Source organism: Acomys russatus, chromosome 21 (genome assembly GCF_903995435.1).
Source record: "Acomys russatus chromosome 21, mAcoRus1.1, whole genome shotgun sequence".
In the NCBI taxonomy this organism is placed as follows: domain Eukaryota; kingdom Metazoa; phylum Chordata; class Mammalia; order Rodentia; family Muridae; genus Acomys; species Acomys russatus.
The window spans coordinates 25,688,236-25,708,946 of NC_067157.1; the positions used below are offsets into that span (position 1 = coordinate 25,688,236).

The following is a 20,711-nucleotide window of genomic DNA, read 5'->3' on the forward strand; positions in this document are numbered from 1 at the left end:
TTGGGAGGCTACTAGGGCTCCAGGAGATGCCCTACACCCAGGCACACACTGGCAGCACTAAGTGGACTCAATGGATTTCGGGGTTTTTTGTTTGTTTGTTTAAGAAAAAGATAAATGAAATAGTGAAGGTAATAATACAGTGGGACATGACAGAAGGAGCAGTCAAAGGGAATTCAGAGTAAACTTGACCAAAATACATCATCAAGTGATAAAAACTTCTCCAGCTTGCTGAATTATAAGTATTCTTATTTTGGTTTACAAATAATGATCAAAGGTCTATAGCTGCTAAAATAAAATAGCCAAAATATTCTATGAAGAATGACTTGTTAGTGGGCTGTAACATATATTTTATAAGATAGGCATGAATTTTATGACCAAAGAAATGAACAAAAAAAATTAATGAATTAAACTAGAATGAATTTAAACACATTTTTGACATCAAGTGACTCTCAGAATTAATATATATATATATATATGCTTATGCAGTAGATGAAATAAACTGTTTAAGACTCAGCATCTAATTCAGACATGTGCCAACCAAAAACATTTCAACATGTAAATTATTGTGCTTGACCCAAGAGTTTTGTAATCTGACCTAATGTGGTAGAAGGTATTTGAAAATTAAGAATTCTTACATTTAAAATACTAAAATCAGGAAGTTCAACAAAACATTTAGCCAAATAACAGTTGGTTTAAGAGAAATAAGCCCATAAAAATATTATTAAATTTAAAATATCTAATATAAAGTGTCATGCCCAACCCTGTTTTTTAAAATATTATACAGTAAGGTTCATTTTACTTTTAAAATGAGTACACTTTTAAACATTGCCAATAGTTCTGTCTTTAAGAAAAATCTTTGAGTACATTTTCCAGTTTTTTTATTTTAATTCACTTAATAGTGGGTACAACAAGAAGACATCCTCCTAGGCCATATCCAGTGCTGTAAAGAGTTTCTTTAGGGCATATGCAAACAAGGAGCTCAGGCTTGGGTCAGGGCAACAGATTCAGGAGGTGGGATTGACTGAACCCTGTGAGGGTCACAGAAAACTTTGTAAGGACATGAACCAAAATTCTAGTTTCAGATTCTGACTCCTTAGTGGATAATGAACCAAAACAAGAGAAAAGTAAGGGAAATCTCTCAAAAGATGTTCTTAAAGGCAGTGGAGAGGTAGCTCAGTGATGAAGAGTGCTTACTCTTGCAGAGAACCTGAACTCCATCCCCAGCACACACATGGTGGCTCACAGTCATCTATAAATCCAGTTGCAGGGGATCTGATGCTCTCCTCGGACCTCTGCAGTCACCATACACACATACATATATCAGAGCAAACGCTCACTCACGGAAAATACAAATTATCATTACAAACATTTCCTTAATAACTATTAAAATACAGGTCCTAAAACATTGTGATCACTGACGTTTATGTTGCTCATGAAGATGAAATGGCTCCTAAAAGGAGTGTGTTGCACCCTCAGTAGGATTTTGAAAGTCTATTATCTGTTTTGGTGATGAGAAAATAGAAAAGTGTTTCATAATTTTGAAAAGGATTAAAATAATTTTATGATGACAGTTTAATAGTCGAATAATGTTTCTGAATTGAATATAGAAAATATAATAGATAGTAGATGTGTGTGTGTGTGTGTGTGTGTGTGTGTGTGTGTGTGTGTGTGTGTTGAATATGCACGTGTGTGAGGGAGAACATCCTTGTACACTCATGTGGAAGCCAGAGGAAATTATGAAGTGGCTTTCTCTATAGCACTCCAATGTACGTATCTCTCTGTGTGTGTGTATATATATATATATATGTATGTATTTTGAGTTAGTGTTTCTCACTAACATAGAGCTTGCTGTTTCAGCTAGGCCAATTCCATCTGTCTCTGCCCACCAACTTTGAAGTTATAGGCATTCACATCTTTATGTGGAGACTAAAATCTGAAGAATCTCTCCTTATTCGAGGTTTTACCACTCATGGTCAACTGTGGTTCTAACATATTAGTTAACTATTCTAGAGATGAATAAATGATGTGCTATGAGGAGAAGCTGTACCCACTCAGGCTAAGAGTTGCGTTTGGTCTAAGCCATCTGCCGCCGTGTGTACTATATAGACTTATTTAAATGGCCAGCTCTGTTATGTGGACTTTCATCATGCTTAGGCTCACAGTATCACAAGGCCGGAGGTGGACTCAGGGAAAGAAGAAACTGTAGAAGGACAGGCTAAGACACATCAACATAACTTTTATTGCAATATGCGGTTGTTAACGATCATTTGTTCTTGCTAATCTCCTACCATGCCTAGTATATAAACTAAGCTTCACCATGAGAAAACATGTGAGGTTGAGCTGAAATAGCTAATAAAGGCAGTGAGAACTGTGTTTAGGAACCCTTATTATTATTATTTTTTTTTTCATTTTCAAAATGTCCATTAAAAGCTTACAGTCACAACATTCTTAACTGCAAGTATATGTGTTCGTAGAAGGGTTCACTAGATTCTGGTGATCCTTACTGTTTTAAAAACGTTGCCTGAAATTTGAAAAAAAAAAAATTTGTTGGCAGTGTTAGGGCTGGAAGCTTCTTGACCTTTGTACCTGGTAGGCTAGCACTCTACCTATGACCTCCCAGCTCTCTTTTTAGGTCTCTAGAAGCTGCCCAGGCTCACCTTGAACTGGAGATCGTCCTAGGTGGCATCACAGGCTTTTAAGACCAGACAGACCTGCACTCATCCTGTGCACCCAGATTGCAGCAGGGATCCTCACTGGGGGCCAGAGAGCACCTGTAGAAGTAAACATTAAGTAAAGTACCCCCGCCTAGGGAAAGCTTCGAAAACTGAGGGAGGGGCCAGGAAGAGGCCATGTGGCCAGAGGATTTACCATGAGTCTATAACTCAAGGCAAGGGCTTCTAGAAATTGTGTCCCCGGTTAACAGGTATATGCCATCAGAAAAAGGAACGGGGGCACGCAATGGGGGTGGGGTACAGAGATGAGCAGGAAGAGGAAGTGTGAGGCCAGCCAAGTGGGTGAGGAAGCAAGCTGGGACAAGTCACAGAGGACAAGAAGCGAGGGCTGCGTTAGGAAACTTGGATTTATCTGCCTCCGCCTCCTAAAATGTACGTGTAAGATCTTACCTTAAGCGTTTTCTTCTTTCTGAATTCTGAAAAGAACACAACATGAGTAGAAGGCACCTCTTAAAATCTGCTTTTCCAATTGAGGGTAAAACGCAATCTAAATCTTAGCAGATCTCATTGATCAGAGAGCTGTCACTGCAATCTGGCTTCAGTAGACCATCCCTAATTAAACAGCATTCAGTAGAGTGCGTAGTATTAGGTCAAGTTAAATTTCCCTGACTTACTAATCAAAAGCACTCTACCTCTACAAGTCACATAGAAAAGCAACAGAACTGCTTTGCCTATAGTCTGACAGAATACATAATTTGGATAGCTTTACATTTCAAGTTGAAGAAATTAAGTGTCTGCCTATTAGTCTCTTAAACTGTTCTAGTACTGTATTTCTTAGAATGGCAGTAGAGACCATACCTATATCTGTTTTAGTAATAAGACAAACAAGTGAAAGAGGGCAAAAGGTCTGAATATGTTCCTCAAGTCAGCTCTACTGGGTAATAATATAGCCAAGAAGGCCATTTGGCCTTGATGACTTTCAGCTGGGTTCTTCACCACTGGGTCACGCCGTCCTGTGTTTATACAGCCCTCAGGTCAAAGGCCTTTTAACTATGTATCTACACAGCAGATCATAATTACTGCATAAAAGTCTCTACACTGTAGCAGCCCCCATCCCTTGCAATGCTACTCCACTGACATATTAACTAACAGTAATGAAAGTTGTCATTAGTGTCCTTTGTACATGAAAACATGGCCAAATTTAGATCTGCAAGTCAGATTGACTCTCATTTAACATATAAAGCCATGGGCTTGAGGTTGAATTCCATTTCATAACTAAAGGCATAGTGGACAAACTTTTATCTTCTTAGAAGGATATTTTGCTGCTTGGTTGGAGCCATAGAATCTGTGATGTTCATTTCTCAGTCTAGAATGGGGAGCACAAGTTTAGATTTTTTTTTGTTAAAAAAAAAAAATCTAGTCTAGTTTTTCTTGAAACATGGAACTACCTAAAGCTCCTCAGCTCCCCCTGCTGGCAATTTTAAGAACTTCACAAATAAACTCCTTAAACATTTTGAAATGTACCAAAAAACAAAAACAAAAAACAAAAAACAAAACACCACATGGTATTTATAATCTAAGTACTTGTCACTCATGATTCCAGGAAAAATACCTCTCATTCATACTCCCATTATGTTTAAAAGAGTGCTGAATGTGCTTTAAGGCTTGGGTTTTCACATGAGACTCTAATGTCTAATACATAATGTATAATATGGACTGTATAAAGAAAGTAATTCAAGATATTTTCTTCTCTCAGTTAGTTGTAAAGTTTGCTCTTTTTTGGTCATAGATTTTTGACATTTTCTAAAAGATTATTTGCAACTAATTTTCAAATTCCATCTCAGTTCCTATTCTAAATACACCTAATTTTAAAACTGTGTTTACAAATTTCTAGGATTAATAAGTCTTTGCCAAGTTTACATCCATTATGAAAAACACATAATTAGAAACCATATGATCTGAATTAAACTTTGGTTGCATATACTTAAGGAAATCAGCTTTAAATGCAGTTTTCAGGCATGGCAGATATCAAAATAAATTCAAAAGGTTTTGTGTGTATGTGTGCACATATATACATAATGTGTGTAATAATAATAAAGAAAAGGATGCTATCAACTTGAGAGTGGCAAAGGGAGCTGGAAGGGATTTGAGGGAGGGTTACTGGGAGGGGCTGGAGTAAACAAAGGCAGGAGGAAAGAGGTGAAATTCTATTTTAAATAAAATCATTGGAAATAAAAGAAAATGCTGAAAGAAAGAAAGAAAGGAAGGAAGGAAGGAAGGAAGAAAGGAAGGAAGGAAGAAAGAAAAGAGGGGAAATAAAGTAGGTCTGAGGTTGTTAACTACAGGTACCTGATTTCTTTATAAAAACTACCAAGTCAAAAAATAAACAAAAACAAAAAACCCAACTACCAAGTCATACTGTCAAGGACAGAGTTTAGAAACTTCCATTTTAAAAAGCATCTTTGGTTTGAATCAGATCTATAGAAGATTTTAGACAGTGCTTATGCAAAAGACTACATGGTTTTTTATCAATAGAAAAAGATTTCACACTCTCAACACTATCTATTATATAGTCACATTTGTGATGCTAATTTGTGTTAAGTCTTTAAGTCATGTGTGGCTTCATTCTTTTTGAATGTTAGTCTCTTAAGAGAGGGCAGTGGGAAAAGGACATTTCTAAAATATATTTGTATACATGTATGAACCTGACAAGAATTAAACTTAAGTGTATAAAGTTGTAGGACTGAGTTATAAGTGCCAGCCATCCTCCCTTTATGAATTTTTATCATGTATAACAAGTTACTGTGAACTGTAAAGTCACATATTAAAATACACAGTTACTGGGTTGTTAGGTTTTGTTTTGTTTTGTTTTGTTTTGTTTTATTCAAAATATATAACCTAAATCTCCAAATGTCCTGGTATTCTGGTAGTTGTCCTTCCAGGGTTTTCAGTAACACTAGCACTTTGGGAGAAATTCCAAATGTGGCGATTGAATCCAGCACTCCCCAGTAACGTCCTATATATAGACTCTGATCAAACCAAGGAAGTGTACTTTCAGCGCCCCAGGTCAACATGTCCTTGCATGCCATCGGATGCTGGCATATCATCTACTGCCCACCCTGCCCTCTTTCTTCATCAGCTGGACAAACTTTGTCGTTCTTTGAGGTTTAGCTTAAACATCTCTGAGGAATTGCATCAAGACTGTTAGCTGAGTCCGGTGCTTCCTGGGTGTCCCTGTAAGAGCTTATAGTTGTTTCATCTCAGTGAGGCATGGGACCACAGTCGCCACCCTTCTAGATATCTCACACTTAGGCTCAGGTCAGAGCATGACTTCAGCGTTAAGTGAAGACTAACCACATACTGGTGCTTTGTAATCTCAATATAAGCGTTTGTTTGCCACAGACTACCATGTTAGGCAGCATGCAGAGTGCTCTGCAGTCATCCTGTTTAACCTTCAAGAGTTGAGCAGAAAGAAAGGATTGTTTATACTGGAAGTACCAGTTAATCCTGAGGCTTGTCAGAAACTTGCAAAAGGTTATGCAGTTATGACTATGAATTAGACTTGGAATCTGAGCAGTGTTTTCTGACCCTAAGGATGGTATTCTAAACTTCACAGCAAGTGCCTCTCTACAAGGGCCTTCCTGGCCTATTTTCTGTTTTTCTACAAGACTTTCACAGAGTATGTTATGAACAATAAGAGCTCACTTATCACATGTACATGGAGGCCAGAAGTCTAAGGATGCTGCACTGGGGTCTCATGAGGTCTCTCTGGCTGTGTAGTATATGTTAGAAAGGCTGGTAGGTTTGTGTGAGACAGAGAGAAGAATTGGGGCCAAAATGGTTCTGCCATCAGGAATCCACTCCTGCAATAACCCATTGCCATGATAGAAACCTTACTCTATTTACAAGGGCGGAGTTCCCTTTAAAACTATGGTTACCATGGCAATTAAATTTTAACATGAGTTCTAAAGAGTACATTCAAATCCTACCAGGCTGAGATTGCACTCCATTACAAATAGCAATGTCTCTTTGACGATTTCTGCTTAAACCTCCCCCTGTATAGCTAAAACATTGAGAAGAAAAAAATGAGTATTCTTTTAATCATTAGAAGATTTTACAGTCAGGCACACCTACACATAGTCATGCATACTATACACATGCATGTTCAGTGAAGGGCAACACACACACACACACACACACACACACACACACACACACACACACACCAGATTGTTTTAATTGAAATGCTTAGTTTGCAAAATTGCAAGAGAGTCACAAAATAACTATTAACCACATCAATGAAAACTCACCAAGTCACTACAATAGAAAGAGAAGTCCCTTTAATGAAAACCTTACAAAATTATCCCAAATTGCACGTGATTCTTAATGGACTGCAGCCACTCTGGGCATGTCTATTTTATTCCTTGGACAAGAGTAAAATATATTATTTATGCATAAAAACACTGAACATTTCCAACTACTAACACATGGCCTGTGAAGACAAAGAAAAATGTCATTTTTTTCTCTTGTGCAATAATCCTCCATTGGGCAGCAAAAACGCACAATGTGCTAATTCCCTGTTGCTGCTGCAGAACCTCCCTTTTCACCCACCGCCTAGACTAAATAGCTGTGTCTTGGACAATAAAGCCATAATACTGAACTCCACGATACTTCCAAAAATCTTTCTGCCTGTCTTGAGAAATAATCATATCAGTTTGCTAGTAAGCAGAAATATTTTGGAAGTTTGAATTTGTTGCCATAAGTGGCCAAAAAAAAAAAAAAAAAAAAAAATATATATATATATATATATATATATATATATATATATATATATATATATATATAAATCAAGCCATAACTGAGGAAGAAACAATACATTTCTTACGTTTCTAAAAGTTATGGTTGGGATCACAGCTGTAATATGTTGGACCATCATCAAGAGAACAATGTCAAACACTGAACTTCTGGTTAATTTCCATAAAAATAACATTTTGTTTGAGTCAGTAATTCATGCAGAATGTTGGAATGATTTTTGTTGACTTTTTTTTTAAAGAGTTGAACTTGAACACCCTCAAGGTGACCCTCAAACTAGAGATGGTATGTCATCCAGTGCTTGCAAGTCCTCCTGAAAAGAAACTCCAATGCATGAAAACTAGCCTCGTCTCAGCCTGTGAAGCTTCGTGGAGCCTAAATTATACTATATAGTCAGGAAGGGGAATTTGCTATTCAGTTTTTTGTCCTTTTGTTTAGTTACCTCTTTCAAGTCAGCTCTGCAAGTATGTAATGTGGTCATTAAAACCAACAAAAGGGCCTGGGGTCTGTTTTTAAAAATCTAGCCTCACAATACTCCTTAAAGTGAAAAGAAAAATAAAATTGGCACATCGGTGGATAAGTAGTTCCACTTAGAAGCAATGCTTGACTGTTTTTGTCCAACCCCATATGCCTCAGATAATTTGATATTTGTTTCACCTTCCTCCGGACTCTCATTTTTATTGACTGTCCTATTAGCGTTCAAAAATTGGACATGTACTTTGTCAAACTCAACAAGGCAAGTTTTCATGATTTGAATGGAAGGTTTTGTAACTATAGTCTCATGACAAAGCTATTCATGGCATAAAGTCATTAATCCAAGAGACTGAAGTGGCCTAGCATACATACAAAGCATCAATAACACCACTCCCTGGAGTTCTGTAACCAGAGCATACGACAAGAAGAGCCAAGCCACTGAATTCAATATTTGCAGCCTGTGTTTCAGGTCATGAAAATATTTTGGTTCTCTCAATCAAATAATTTTTCCAAAATAATTTTATCCATAGTGCCTCATTGTAGGCAGGCATATTTCAAAGTTTGCATGGCTCAGAGTGTGGGGTAAACATTTAAGATTTGTCTCACATCGAAGAATAATTGGTTTTAAGCTTTCATTGGAATTGATTTGGGCATAAATAGCTTCTTTTTTTAAAGATTTATTTATTATTTATACAGTAGTCTGCCCACATGGGTGCCTGCCCACCACAAGAGGCACCAGATCTCACTGCAGGTGGTTGTAAGCCACCAAGTGGTTGCTGGGAATTGAACTCAGGACCTTCAAAAGAGCAGACTGTGCTCTTAACTGCTGAGCCATCTCTCCAGCCCCATAAATAACTTCTTATTGGGACATATGTCTTAATGAATCTTATGAAAACCATGTCCTTAAAAATCATAAATATTATGTAAAAAAAGTTGTTCACCTGACAAAAGTTAACTTTCTACTCTTAAATAAATAGAAAAAAAAAAGTATCCATTTTGGTATCTTGGCCAAATACTCACCAAATTTTTTCATAGTTATATAATACAATTGAATGAAATTTACCTTTCATGCTGGATCTAAATGGGATCCAGTGTGCCTACTCACGTCAATACCTTTATAAATCATGTTGATTTCACTTGGAAAATTACCATACAGTATGAGTCTGGACTAAAACTATATTACAAACCCAGTTCAAGGTCAAGAGTCTCCCCAGAATACAGCATGCATCTGAGAAATATCTGCTTGGTTGATTAAAAACAAAAAATTTCTGTCCTTTTAACTTATACCTTAGCACTATTGATCAATCATATTCAACACACTCTGCACACAATAGAATTGCAATGCAAATTAATTTCAGTTTGTGCTAATATGTAGCATAATTATCTTGGTATGCATTATGAACTATTATTTTTATATTTGCTATACAAATCAATTCTCTTCTCTTAGGTAACATGCAAATAACACCACATCTTGCAAATATGTAACTGCAAATATGTAAATTTGAATGTAAAATAGTGCTTTAAATATGAACCAGATAAATTTACATATTAATGAAGTTTTCAGATGGTAAAAAATATCATGTGAAGTTTTCCATTCACTGCGCATAAGTGATTATCATGTAAAAATAAATCCCCTAATTTTATTAGTCACAAAATGTCTCTTGGTTTAACAAAAGCACTGAGTACATTGTTATCTGTGAGTATAATATATAACTTGAGGGAGGGGAGAACTGCTCTTTTTAACAAGTTAGAATAACCAAGGAGAATATGATTAAACACAACGTTTTAAAATAAATTTCCTTTTATTTCAGGAAAAAAAGGAAGGGAGAGAAAACGAAAAAAACTCAATAAAGAAGAAAGGAAGGAAGCAAGCTCTGACAGCAAAGGTTCGGAGTCGAGCAGAGAGAGCCCAGAGCAGCGGGAAAACAAAGACCGACAGCAGCAGCAGAAGAGAAAAGCCCAAGATAAACAACAGAAATCAGTATCAGTGAGCACTGTCCACTAGAGGGTCCTGTGAGGTTACTGTAGACTCATCATGCTGCTGTCTCAACCAGATGTCCAGGACAGGTGTTCTAGCCATTAGGACCACAAACGGACAACACATCAGTTACCACTCTGTCTAAACAACATTCCGAATAGTTGCTATATCCTTCATGCAAGCGTAGTTAACAGCAAAGAGCCAAACGTTCAAGGAAGGGATACTTTCAGATGGTTATCTTATGTGCTTCTGTGTATTGTTAAAAGAGAAGAAAATGTGTACATAATTATCAATAAGCTATAAGCTATCCTCAGTGTAATGATGACACCTGGAGAAGAAACATCTTTTCCCTATTAAAAAAAAAAAGTATTCTTCAAGTAATTGTCTTTAAGAAGCAAAAGATAATTCTGCAACTTCAAAGATGCAGTGTCCCTCAGAACAAAGGTCAGGGGAGAGAAGCATCGCTCCAAGCACAGGGTGGATTTGTCCAGGAGATCTAGTGAACGCTCAGAACTAGGGCCTGGCATTTGGAATTCTAGAGTTTATCGTCACAGAAGCAAATGTTTTAAGTTTACTACTATTGCCCTCATCCTGTACTTCTGCGAGAAACTGAGTGTGCATAAAAGAGTTAAATATACTGTGTGGGACTGGAGTAAAGCAAACTATGGAAGAAATCGTAGAGCTGGAGACGATCTTGTGTGTTCCAGAACCGCGAAGGGCTGTGGTCACCTGGAACAGGTCTCCAATCTGTGTCAGCACTGTGTGGTTGATCGTCTCCTACACCTCGGTTTATATAAGTCTATAAACATGTACCTGTAACTTTCTTCCAAAAAGCAAAACATACTTATTAGAAGAAAAAAATTTTGACTTTATAGAAAACAAAAACTAGAGTGAGGTGAATATGACATGTTTGCAAAGTTGTGTGTGTTCCTTTCATAATGAGGGGAAAAAACAATTTCATTACCTGCTTAAGGGTCTACCTGGAACTAAAGGGATACTAACTGCTAGCAAGGTGTATCTAGTAGGGGAGAAAGCCACCACAATAAATATATTTGTTAATAGTTTTTAAAGCTTGGTTCACTTGTTTTATTGGGTGAGGGTTAGATACTCAAGAACTAGGAAGAAGAAGTCTACTCTATGCAAAAACTGGTGTCGCACGAATTCAGAAAATAAAATTCTCACTTCTTCCTCTGTGAATCCACCATTGCCTGAGTGAACAGAAGCTTGCTTATGCGATGCTAGGAGATATTTATTAATGTTTTCTTACTTTAATAAAAAATGTATTATGGGCACAGGAGCCTACCTAAAGGATCTCACTGCCCCTTTTCCTTATTTCTTAGAAATGAGCACTTTGGGTGTTAGTTCCTCCTGCATCTTCAACATTTAGCCCTTTCTTGTCCATATTTTCTCAGCCTGTGGATCTCTTTTAGGAACTGGAGTCACCCTAGCAGAAATCCTCAACCGTGTTTTCCTGAGGACCCAGCCAGTCCTGCCCAGGAGGCAGAATCTCTGAGTGTGCAGCATGTTCCCTCAGGACCCACTTTATAGCCTTCTGCAGCAGCAGGCAGCTGGGGGGGGGGGCGGTGCAGCTGCTCTGTGAACCACTTTTCCAGCCCTCCCAAGGCCACTGCCTTCCTCCTACCTGTCTGTCTCTGGGCATCTTTTCTCCTTCAACTCTACTGCTCATGTGGGCTTCTTGACTTAAATGGTTTCCCACTTCTCTTTTAAGATATAAAAGTTTTTAAAAGTTTCTTACTCTGGTGGGTTTTTTTCTTTTCTCATCTGTACACCATAAGTTGTCTAATCAACTGCATCTCTGCCCTCTGTCTAGGAGCGTTCCTATTCAAGCCTCATGTAAACCATGCATTACCCAAGAGACTCAAACCTCACTCGACAGATTTACATTAAGCGGAAGCATGTCTCGATTCAAGAACTTCTGGATGTATCGAACAGCATCTCTGTTGAGTGTGGAGCACAACAAAATTTTTACACGTATTTATCTTCATTCTTTCACCAACACTTTCTGGTAAGGGCTAGAAAAAGAATACAATCCAACAAGACAGAGAAAGCAAAGGCAAATTACCGTCATGTTTTTCCATACGGCTCTCTACACCACAAAATGTTTGTATCTTTGATGCAAAGTTAAATATTAAATATAATAGAAAACAAATTGCAACTAACAGTAATCATACTTTGGATAGAATATACATGAAGATATGTGATAACAACTTCAAATAAAACTCCAATCCAAGCCGGGCGTGGTGGTACACGCCTTTAATCCCAGCACTCGGGAGGCAGAGGCAGGCGGATCGCTGTGAGTTCGAGGCCAGCCTGGTCTACAAAGTGAGTCCAGGACAGCCAAGGCTACACAGAGAAACCCTGTCTCAAAAAAAAAAAAAAAAAAAAACCCTCCAATCCAACCTGGTAGATCCTTAAGCATAAGAACTCGTAGAATACTCATACAGACAGCCGCCTTGAACAAAGCCTCACCACTGACTTATGGGAAACTTCACACACTCACCGTAAAAGACATTGCTGATAGCAGCAAATGTCCAGGGAGTTCTTGATATAGAAATAGGATTCAAAGAGTAGAAGAGCATGCATCTGTCAGACATGGTTCATACCCTGACCTAGTCTCCAAATTCTACCTATAAACCTCCAAAGTCTGGATTTGTAGCCGTTCTGTCACCTGAACAGTTGTGCTCAGATCTGTAGCCATCGGTATGTCACTTAACCCTTGGGGTCTCCACTTCTCATTGCGGCAAGAATGGGGGTCGAGGATGGAGGTGACTCCCAGGCCTGAGAGCGTTTGGTATTTATTCCACGTCATGGTGATGTCCCTAGAGCCCCACTCACTGCTAATGTATTTCAATAGCAAAACGACTGACAAAATTCTTTCTCTGTAGCTTTGCAACTGTCTTTAGGCAAATTACTGGGAAAAGGCTTCTTTTTTCAGATGGATGCACACGCTGAGGGAGTGTATGCGGAACTCATCTTCCATTAAGAGGTTAATTAAAGCCATTGCTCAGCTCAATTGAGAGTTCCCATTTTAATTCCTTTCCAGCATATATTAGCTGAGCATCATAATAGTTTATTAACACCATTTTCATGTGCACATGATGTGCTTTCATCATAGCCACAGTCCTTTACCTGCTCCTGTCCATCTGTCCACCTGTCCACTCTTGCTGTCCCCTTCCTCTTCAGAACTAGGTCCTCTTTTACGCTTACGTGCTTCTATTTTGCTTTGCTTCGCTTTGTGGCCCACTGAGGTTTTTTTTTATTGTTACTTACAGTAGCATGGGTGAGGAGGGTTTGTTTTCAGGTGCACCTCGCCAGTAGCTACACCATTACAGAAAATGTCCCTTCCTGCCCCCATTAACAGGTTATACACCCCCAGGTAAGGGTGGACCTGCATTTTCTCCCCCTCCCTTCCTAGTGACAGGTTCTTGAGGAACCCAGTCTCATGCTGATCTCCAGCAGCTAATCACAACTGCTGTGAGTGCCACAGTACCTGAAAGTCAGTGCTCACAACCCTGCCCCTTCCCTCAGCTCCTGTAGTCTGTCTGCCCTTCTTCCATGATCTGGCATGAACTTCTAAAGAAGATATAATAAACATCTCATTTATCACTAAGCTTTCAAAAGTCACTCAGAAAAAAAAATCCCCATTTTAAGCGATGATATCTATCCTCACCAATTTAACATATTATTGTCTTATTCCAATGTTTCTGTTATGTTTTGTTTTTTTGTTTTTTTTGTTTTTTTTTAAGAGAAAGAAATTGGTGGGTCTCTTTTATGGTATCCAGTAGTGTTCTCAGTAAGATGTACTATTCTTAGAGGAGATTATTCAGATCCTTCCTGAAAAGGAGTCGATGGTGCTAGGGCCTGAGGTGAACATCCTCTAAGAAGCAGCCAATCCTTCTGGTTGGCTTTTCTACAGCTACTGGCATTGGAGTTGCACTAAGAGGGTCAGGAGAACAACTGCCAATATTGTGATGCCCCCCAAACAGTGAGATAAATGCTACTAAATCTTGAAGCTTGACCCAGAGTCATTTGTGAGTCAGATGTGGTCATCCCAGATGTGCTTGGCCCCAATGTGCTACCCATCTGACCTCGGTACCTTAAAGTCAAAGAAGAAGAAAGAGGAAGAAGAAGAAGAGGAGGGGGGGCGGGAAGAGAAGAAAGAGGGGAAGAGGGAGAGGAGAGAGGAGGATTTCAAATGATCCCAAAAAAAATCTGTCTTACTCCAAAGCAGCAATGAGTTTAATTTATGATCCTAAAGGACAGAGACAAGTAGAGTCACTTTAGGAAAGTGACTCAGCTTCTAGCAAGAAACTCCTTGTTCTTGATTGCTCATCTCTTTTTGGTGCTGGAGTTTTCACGTTGAGGAGAGAGGAGGATGAATTATCGCACACAGTCGGCATTTGTACTTGTTGAAGATGGAACATTGGAAGAACAGCTTGTTATGTACACATGAAAGGGTTAACAAGATGTGTTTGAGTTGTGCATACAGAACACCTAATAGAATCCAAAGTGCTACTATTTATAGAAAGGAAGAAATCATTTTAGAACACACTTGTCTAGGATCGCTAGATATTCCAAATTTGTGTCATTGTATCCGTGATGGTTAGAGCAGTTCATTTGCTCACAAGCATTCTTTTTTTTCTTTTTTTCTCGACAGTTTTTTTTTATTTTTTTTATTTTTTTATTTTATTAATTTATTCATATTACATCTCAATGGTTATCCCATCCCTTGTATCCTCCCATTTCTCCCTCCCTCCCATTTTCCCCTTACTCCCCTCCCCTATGACTGTGAACAATTCGCTTCCATGCCTACACCCTTCCCAACACCCTTCCCCCAAGAAATCAGTCCATTAGATAACAGATAAAGACTAAACCAAGAAAGTATAATTAGGAATCAATAAGTCGTAGATTAAAATTGGTTTAACAAGGATCATTTACTCCATGTTTAGGGTGCTCTATGTGAGTTGTGAATAGAAAACAAGGTAACGGGCATCCTTGCCATCACATCATGTAAATACATAAGCCAAGCCATCCATCAGAACCACATCATGTAAATACATAAGCCAAGCTGACGGCAGGTAAGAGTCTGTCATCCTTAACGCACAGCAAAGCACTGATAACGTTGTGATACCCCAGAAAAGCTATCACACTAGACCTGAGTGTTCTGAAAGCATTACCAAGTCTCTCAGAGAGGTTGCAGGCTTGTGTTGTTTTGTAATAACTCATACATCACACCTAGCATTCACAATAAATATTAATGCTTTCCATCTAGTACAAATAAGATGAAAACATATCGCTGTTTTTCAAGCTGATTATTTCTTTTTTTAAATAAAAAAATAAGGTATTAGTACCTAACTCCACCCAAAAAAGAAAAGAAAAAATATACACAGTTAAGTACAAATTCACATGAAACAAGAGTTATTTAATGGTCAATCTAAAAGAAAATGTCTCTGTGACAACCAGGAGCGAGTTCCTAGACTGGACAAAACATAAAAAATTTTTAAAAATCAATGTTCCCATGCAGCAGTGTTTCAAATGACTAAAAACTAAAATAAACTCCTTCTTAAGGAGCATCCAGCCACAGGCAACTTATTGTCAAGGGGACTCTTTCTGGGCATGTGATCATTTCATTTCCTCCAAGAAAAAGTACCAGGTAGCTTTGCTTTTCCTCCTGTCTGTTGGAAATACAAGGAAGACATGTCCTGTTAAAAGTGCGTAGAGAATCCTTCAGAATACATCCCTCCACAGACTGCCCCTGGAAGGGAAGGACAGAGTGGGGAAGAGGGTTGGGAGGAGTGGAGTCCCCAGTCAGGCTCTGGCAAAGGGCTTCCCTGCAGGGCTCTGAGGATACCAGGGGATGATGTCTCAGCGCCCCTGCCCCCAGCCTTCCCAGGATCCTGAGCGTCCCTGGTGCTCCTGGTCTCTGGATTTTTTAAGAGGTAAACTACAGCCTGGCATGGCAGAGCATGCCTTTAATCCCAGCACTTGGGAGGCAGAGGCGGGTGGATTGCTATGTGCCTGGTCTACAAAGTGAGTCCAGGACAGCCAAGGCTGCCGAGAGAGGCCCTGTCTCGAATAAAACAAAGAAAGAGGAAAACTACAAACACACTTTGAGGAACACAACAAAGTGAAGTGAAGACAGCTTACGGAAGTCAGGAATAGCCCTGCCTTAGTGTTGAAATAAATGCTGTTCAATTGGCCAGTTAACCAATTTTTTTGGTAATTTTGGTAGTCAAAAAAAAAGAAGAAGAAGAAAAGGAAAGAAAGAAAGAAAGAAAATTTTGGCTATTCTTCCTCTTCCTGCCTTTACAGTTCAACACCTTTCCAGTCTGCAATGCATAACAAAAGGGTAAGAGAATCTTTCCTCTGCAAATATCTGGGGCCAACTTGATTGACAAACAGAACAGTGGGTTGCTCCCCTGGTCCCTGGCCTACATTTTCTTTGAGAAACATCAGTGTTCCTGTTAACATACAGTCCACCTGTTCTCCATCCAGGTGGCTTAAGAAGTCCCATCTATTCCTATGTCACCTCTGATGGCTGCCAGACTCATAAGCAAGCGTTTCTAGTCTATCTTCCAGCTAGCCATGACTCCTCCCAGTTCCTGTGCAAGGTAACGACTATGAGCTCATTTCTCACAAGGTGAGTCCTAGAAAGTGTCCAGTATTGCAAAAAACACAAACAGAAAAGAAGAGAACAAAACAGAGTTCGCATAATCAAAGGAAATAAGCGTTAACAGAAACACACTGGAGAAAACCAGACACGCCCCATTTTTTCTGGTGCTTGTGTAGCTTAGCCCACACCCAAAGTAAACTGTCTTCGCTTCAAGAAGCTGTCTCTCTATAAATAAACTCGCCAATGTATCTCTAAGACATGAACATCTTGGACTGTCATAATAAACATTGCAAAATAAATACGAAAAAACATCTGGAAGAAAAGCTTGGCATGCAGTGGGGTGAGAATGGGAGCTGACTTTTCTTAGTACTGCTAATAGAGAATGGATTTTTCTTTTAATTTGAAAAATATTTCCCACTATTAACCAAAGCAAACCAAAGAGTGCATTGGTTTTACTTTATATCTCAAATATAACACCGTTGTCTGCAAAATGTCTTCTCACAAGTTAGGTTAATCTCAGTAATCCATGCTAATTCTCTAGTTGTCTAGTATTTGAGACAAGTATGATAAGCATGTCTTTGCTAAACCAGTTCATTTAGATTTAAAATTGCAATTAATAGTTGTAATTATTCTTGTACTTGACATACAGAAAAAAAAAATCTCAAAGTCTCAATGCTAATGTGCTAGCCAGGCATAGCACATCCATCGTAAGAGAGTACCACTGTGGTTATGACGTTTAACAACTCTCATCACGATGAGCAAAAGGAGCAAACCTTGTGGACTTCCTATGCTTTTAACTGTGTGTAGTCTCCCTATACAATTAATGTTTGTAAGCAGACTACATGATGGCAAGCTTCCTTCCTATGCAAAATAACTACATATAAGAATCCAACCACTCCAGGTAAGTGTTACAAACATGTAGGCCCTTGTTTCCCCAAAAGCCTTTCACTTACTTTACGTAATACTTTAAATAAGTCTCTACAGATAGTGTGTTAAGCATTGTGCCTGATACCAAAAAAGGGAATGCACTAGAAATTTATATAATGTGTGAGTAAGTTATAACACCTCCATAAAATCATTTTGTCTTATTTGTAACAGCCAATAAGAATTAAAATGAGGATCTGGAATGAGGGCTCAGTGGTTAAGAGCACTTCTTGCTTTTACAGAGGACCTGTGTTCAATACCAAGCAGCTCACAGCAACACAGCACAGCCCAACTAGTGCAGTTGTTAGGGATCTGATGCCCTGTTCCCACCTCCATGGGCACTAGATATGTGCATGCTGCACAGACATGCATGCAGCAACACGCTCATGCACATAAAGTAATATATGTTATATAATATATGATATATGTTGTTTTTATACTTATTTTCTCTTAGATTTAATTATATATTATCTATAATATATTAAATACAATACAGTATATATTAACACATGATTAATATTATATATGTATAAATTATATTATTAATGTGAGATTACTATAGTTATGTTATGTGTTATATAATTATATAATATAATATGCATTCTTAATATGTAATTTATATATTATATATGTATATTATACACATTATAATTATATATATAATTAAATCTAAAAGAGAATAAATAAAAGTGGAATTACCCCAATTTACCTACCCTCATTTATTTTTTTAATCACAAATATCAATGTTTTTTAAAAATTAGATAAACTTGCTACCAGAGAAAAAGTAAATATATCTGAAGAATTCAATAAATGTGCAGCAATATTTCATCTTGTAGAATAATTTTTCAAGTGCACATGTCTCTCTTTCCATAGAGTAGCATTTGGCAGAAAAAGGTCATTTAGCTGAGCCTGAGATGTAGCTTCATGTGCTTACAGTCTGTTCCTAGTGACATATAGTTATGTATTCCTTAGATGCTCCAAACCAAACCAGCACAGTTAGTTTCACTTTAGCATGTTTTTTAAAGGTAACAACCATTTCATCCAGCACTCCCTGCCTTTGACTGAATTGACCTAATTGCTATTTGTAGGTGGGCTGCATACAGGCTGCCCTAAATTCCAGGCACTCCCTCCACAGAGGTGCCCAAGCAATGAGTTGTAATAAGTTTAAAGGGATCAGCCTGATTTTTCACAATTAATCATGTAAACAAAAGCAGAGGTGGGTTTATACTGTGAGTTTTGAGAGGAGTGTTTTCAGTTTGCACATGCTTCTCAGTGTAATCCAGAAAATCATAACCAGCCAAAAATAAACAAATGGAAAGAAAAGGAGAGGACAGAGGAGCAGAGAGGAAGGAGACAAGAGAAGTAACAGGTGGGGACACCACCAGTCCTTGGTGTTTGCCTCTTCACACAGTCCTCTATCCACCTCCTGTGGAGAATTTGCTCTTCTGTCCCTCTCTCTCTCCCAGTTGGCCAGCCCCCCTCTGATGGCCTCCAGGGACAGGCAGACGCTTCCTTGAGAGAAGCTGCCAAGATGAATCCTGCAACACTGGAAAAATGGCTTAGGCTCCAGTTCTCAGTATCTTCTCATACTAAATGAACACATTATTACGGTACAGAGTCACTCAAGGGATAAACAAAACAAAAGACGTGAAGCACAAGATGGGTCCTCAGTGAACTATTGCTTGCTATGAGCTCTGTTTAAAACAGAGCTTCCAAGTCAATCTAAGACAGAGGTACCTACACAAATATATATGAAACACACACACACACACACACACACACACCTGTATATGTTTCATATCTAGTGTTTGCCAGGCAGCATGCTTAATACTCATGATGTAAGTGTGTAAGACTGCTTGACATTTTTTAATCTTCCTGGAGTAAGAAACTCACGTTTACATCCACATAGTATTAATGTTTTTGGTTTGTTTTGCTTTTTACTGATGCAAAACAATGTGGTGGACAACAGGAATGAGGCCTTCGCTCAGCTGTGGATGGAGAAGATGTCAAGAATGAATGTCCAGGAACCTGAATCTCCTCCTGAATTTTACTCTTTTTCTTTGCTAGAGTGGCAAAGTAGGGGAATGACGGACTGGGTGGCACAGGACATGACAAGAGATATAAATAAAGCAGAATTTACACTTGGAAGAATTACTTTGGTTAAAAAAAAATAAGATGTATGTAAGCAGAAAACCATGTATATGAGAAGGCTATTGACATTACCTTGAAAACATTGATGAGGATTTTATCTTTTTTAATCTTTATGGAAGGCATTGGCATAATTTCATATTCCTTGCAAATTTCTGTTTGGTGGAGATGAACAGGTAGATTTTGCTAAAAATCCGTAAAGAAGAACAATGACCAACAGTTTTGGGGGGCAAAGTATAAAACCATAATCAAATACACAATGAATGGAGCCTGAGTCAAAGCAGAAAAACACAGAGGGGACATACCTTAGGAACCATTAAAAGGTAGTGCCCATGACACATGGCATCCTGTAAGAGGAAGCAGACGAGCAAAACAAATCCTGTATTGGGGGAAAAAAAAAGAAGGCCAAGTAAAATTATGAAAGAATTTGAGACTGAAGGACTAAAAGGCAAATAGACCAAGAACCAAGAAAACTATGATACTCAAATGTCACAATAAAATCAATCTATCTAATATTGACATGTCCCCCCTGGATAGTCTTTCATGAATTGTTTCAATAAAATCGCAAAGATAAACCGGTCTCTTGAGAAAGGAATGAAATGTAAGAAATTTGCAGATGTGTAATAAAGGCAAGGCCAGAGAGAAGCCCTGCCATTAGTGGGTAAGCAATGGTACTCAAGGCAAGGATGAGCTATGGCAGGACCTATTTAGGTCTGCTGTGCTTGTGTTGGTGGTGACTATCTCAGGGGTGATGTTAAAAGACCATTTATTCAATAACAATAATACATTTTAGAATCATAAAACACAGTGTGGTGAAAAACCTAATATTTTTAAATGGGTCTTCTTTATAAAGAAACAAAGTAGACCAGAGCAGCGTGTTAGTCTATTCCTTCATTCTTCCTTCCTTCCTTCCTTCCTTCCTTTCTTTCTCTCTCTCTCTCTCTCTCTCTCTCTCTCTCTCTCTCTCTCTCTCTCTCTCTTTCTCTATCTCTATCTCTTTCTCTATCTCTATCTCTCTCTTACTTTTAGTTTTTTGAGACATGGTTTCTCCGTGTAGCCTTGGCTGTCC

At 38.4% G+C, this 20,711-nt stretch overlaps 1 protein-coding gene across 1 annotated transcript in view; it reads left to right on the top strand.

Annotated features, from left to right (window-relative positions):
* Rspo3 (R-spondin 3) overlaps positions 1 to 11,057 on the top strand; it is an 83,180-nt gene extending 72,123 nt beyond the window's left edge. The window contains exon 5 of the mRNA XM_051164039.1: positions 9,770 to 11,057. Within this exon, the coding sequence (XP_051019996.1) occupies positions 9,770 to 9,963 (194 nt within the window). The 3' untranslated portion in view covers positions 9,964 to 11,057. The remainder of the gene's footprint in view (positions 1 to 9,769) is intronic.
* Positions 11,058 to 20,711: the final 9,654 nt, after the last annotated feature.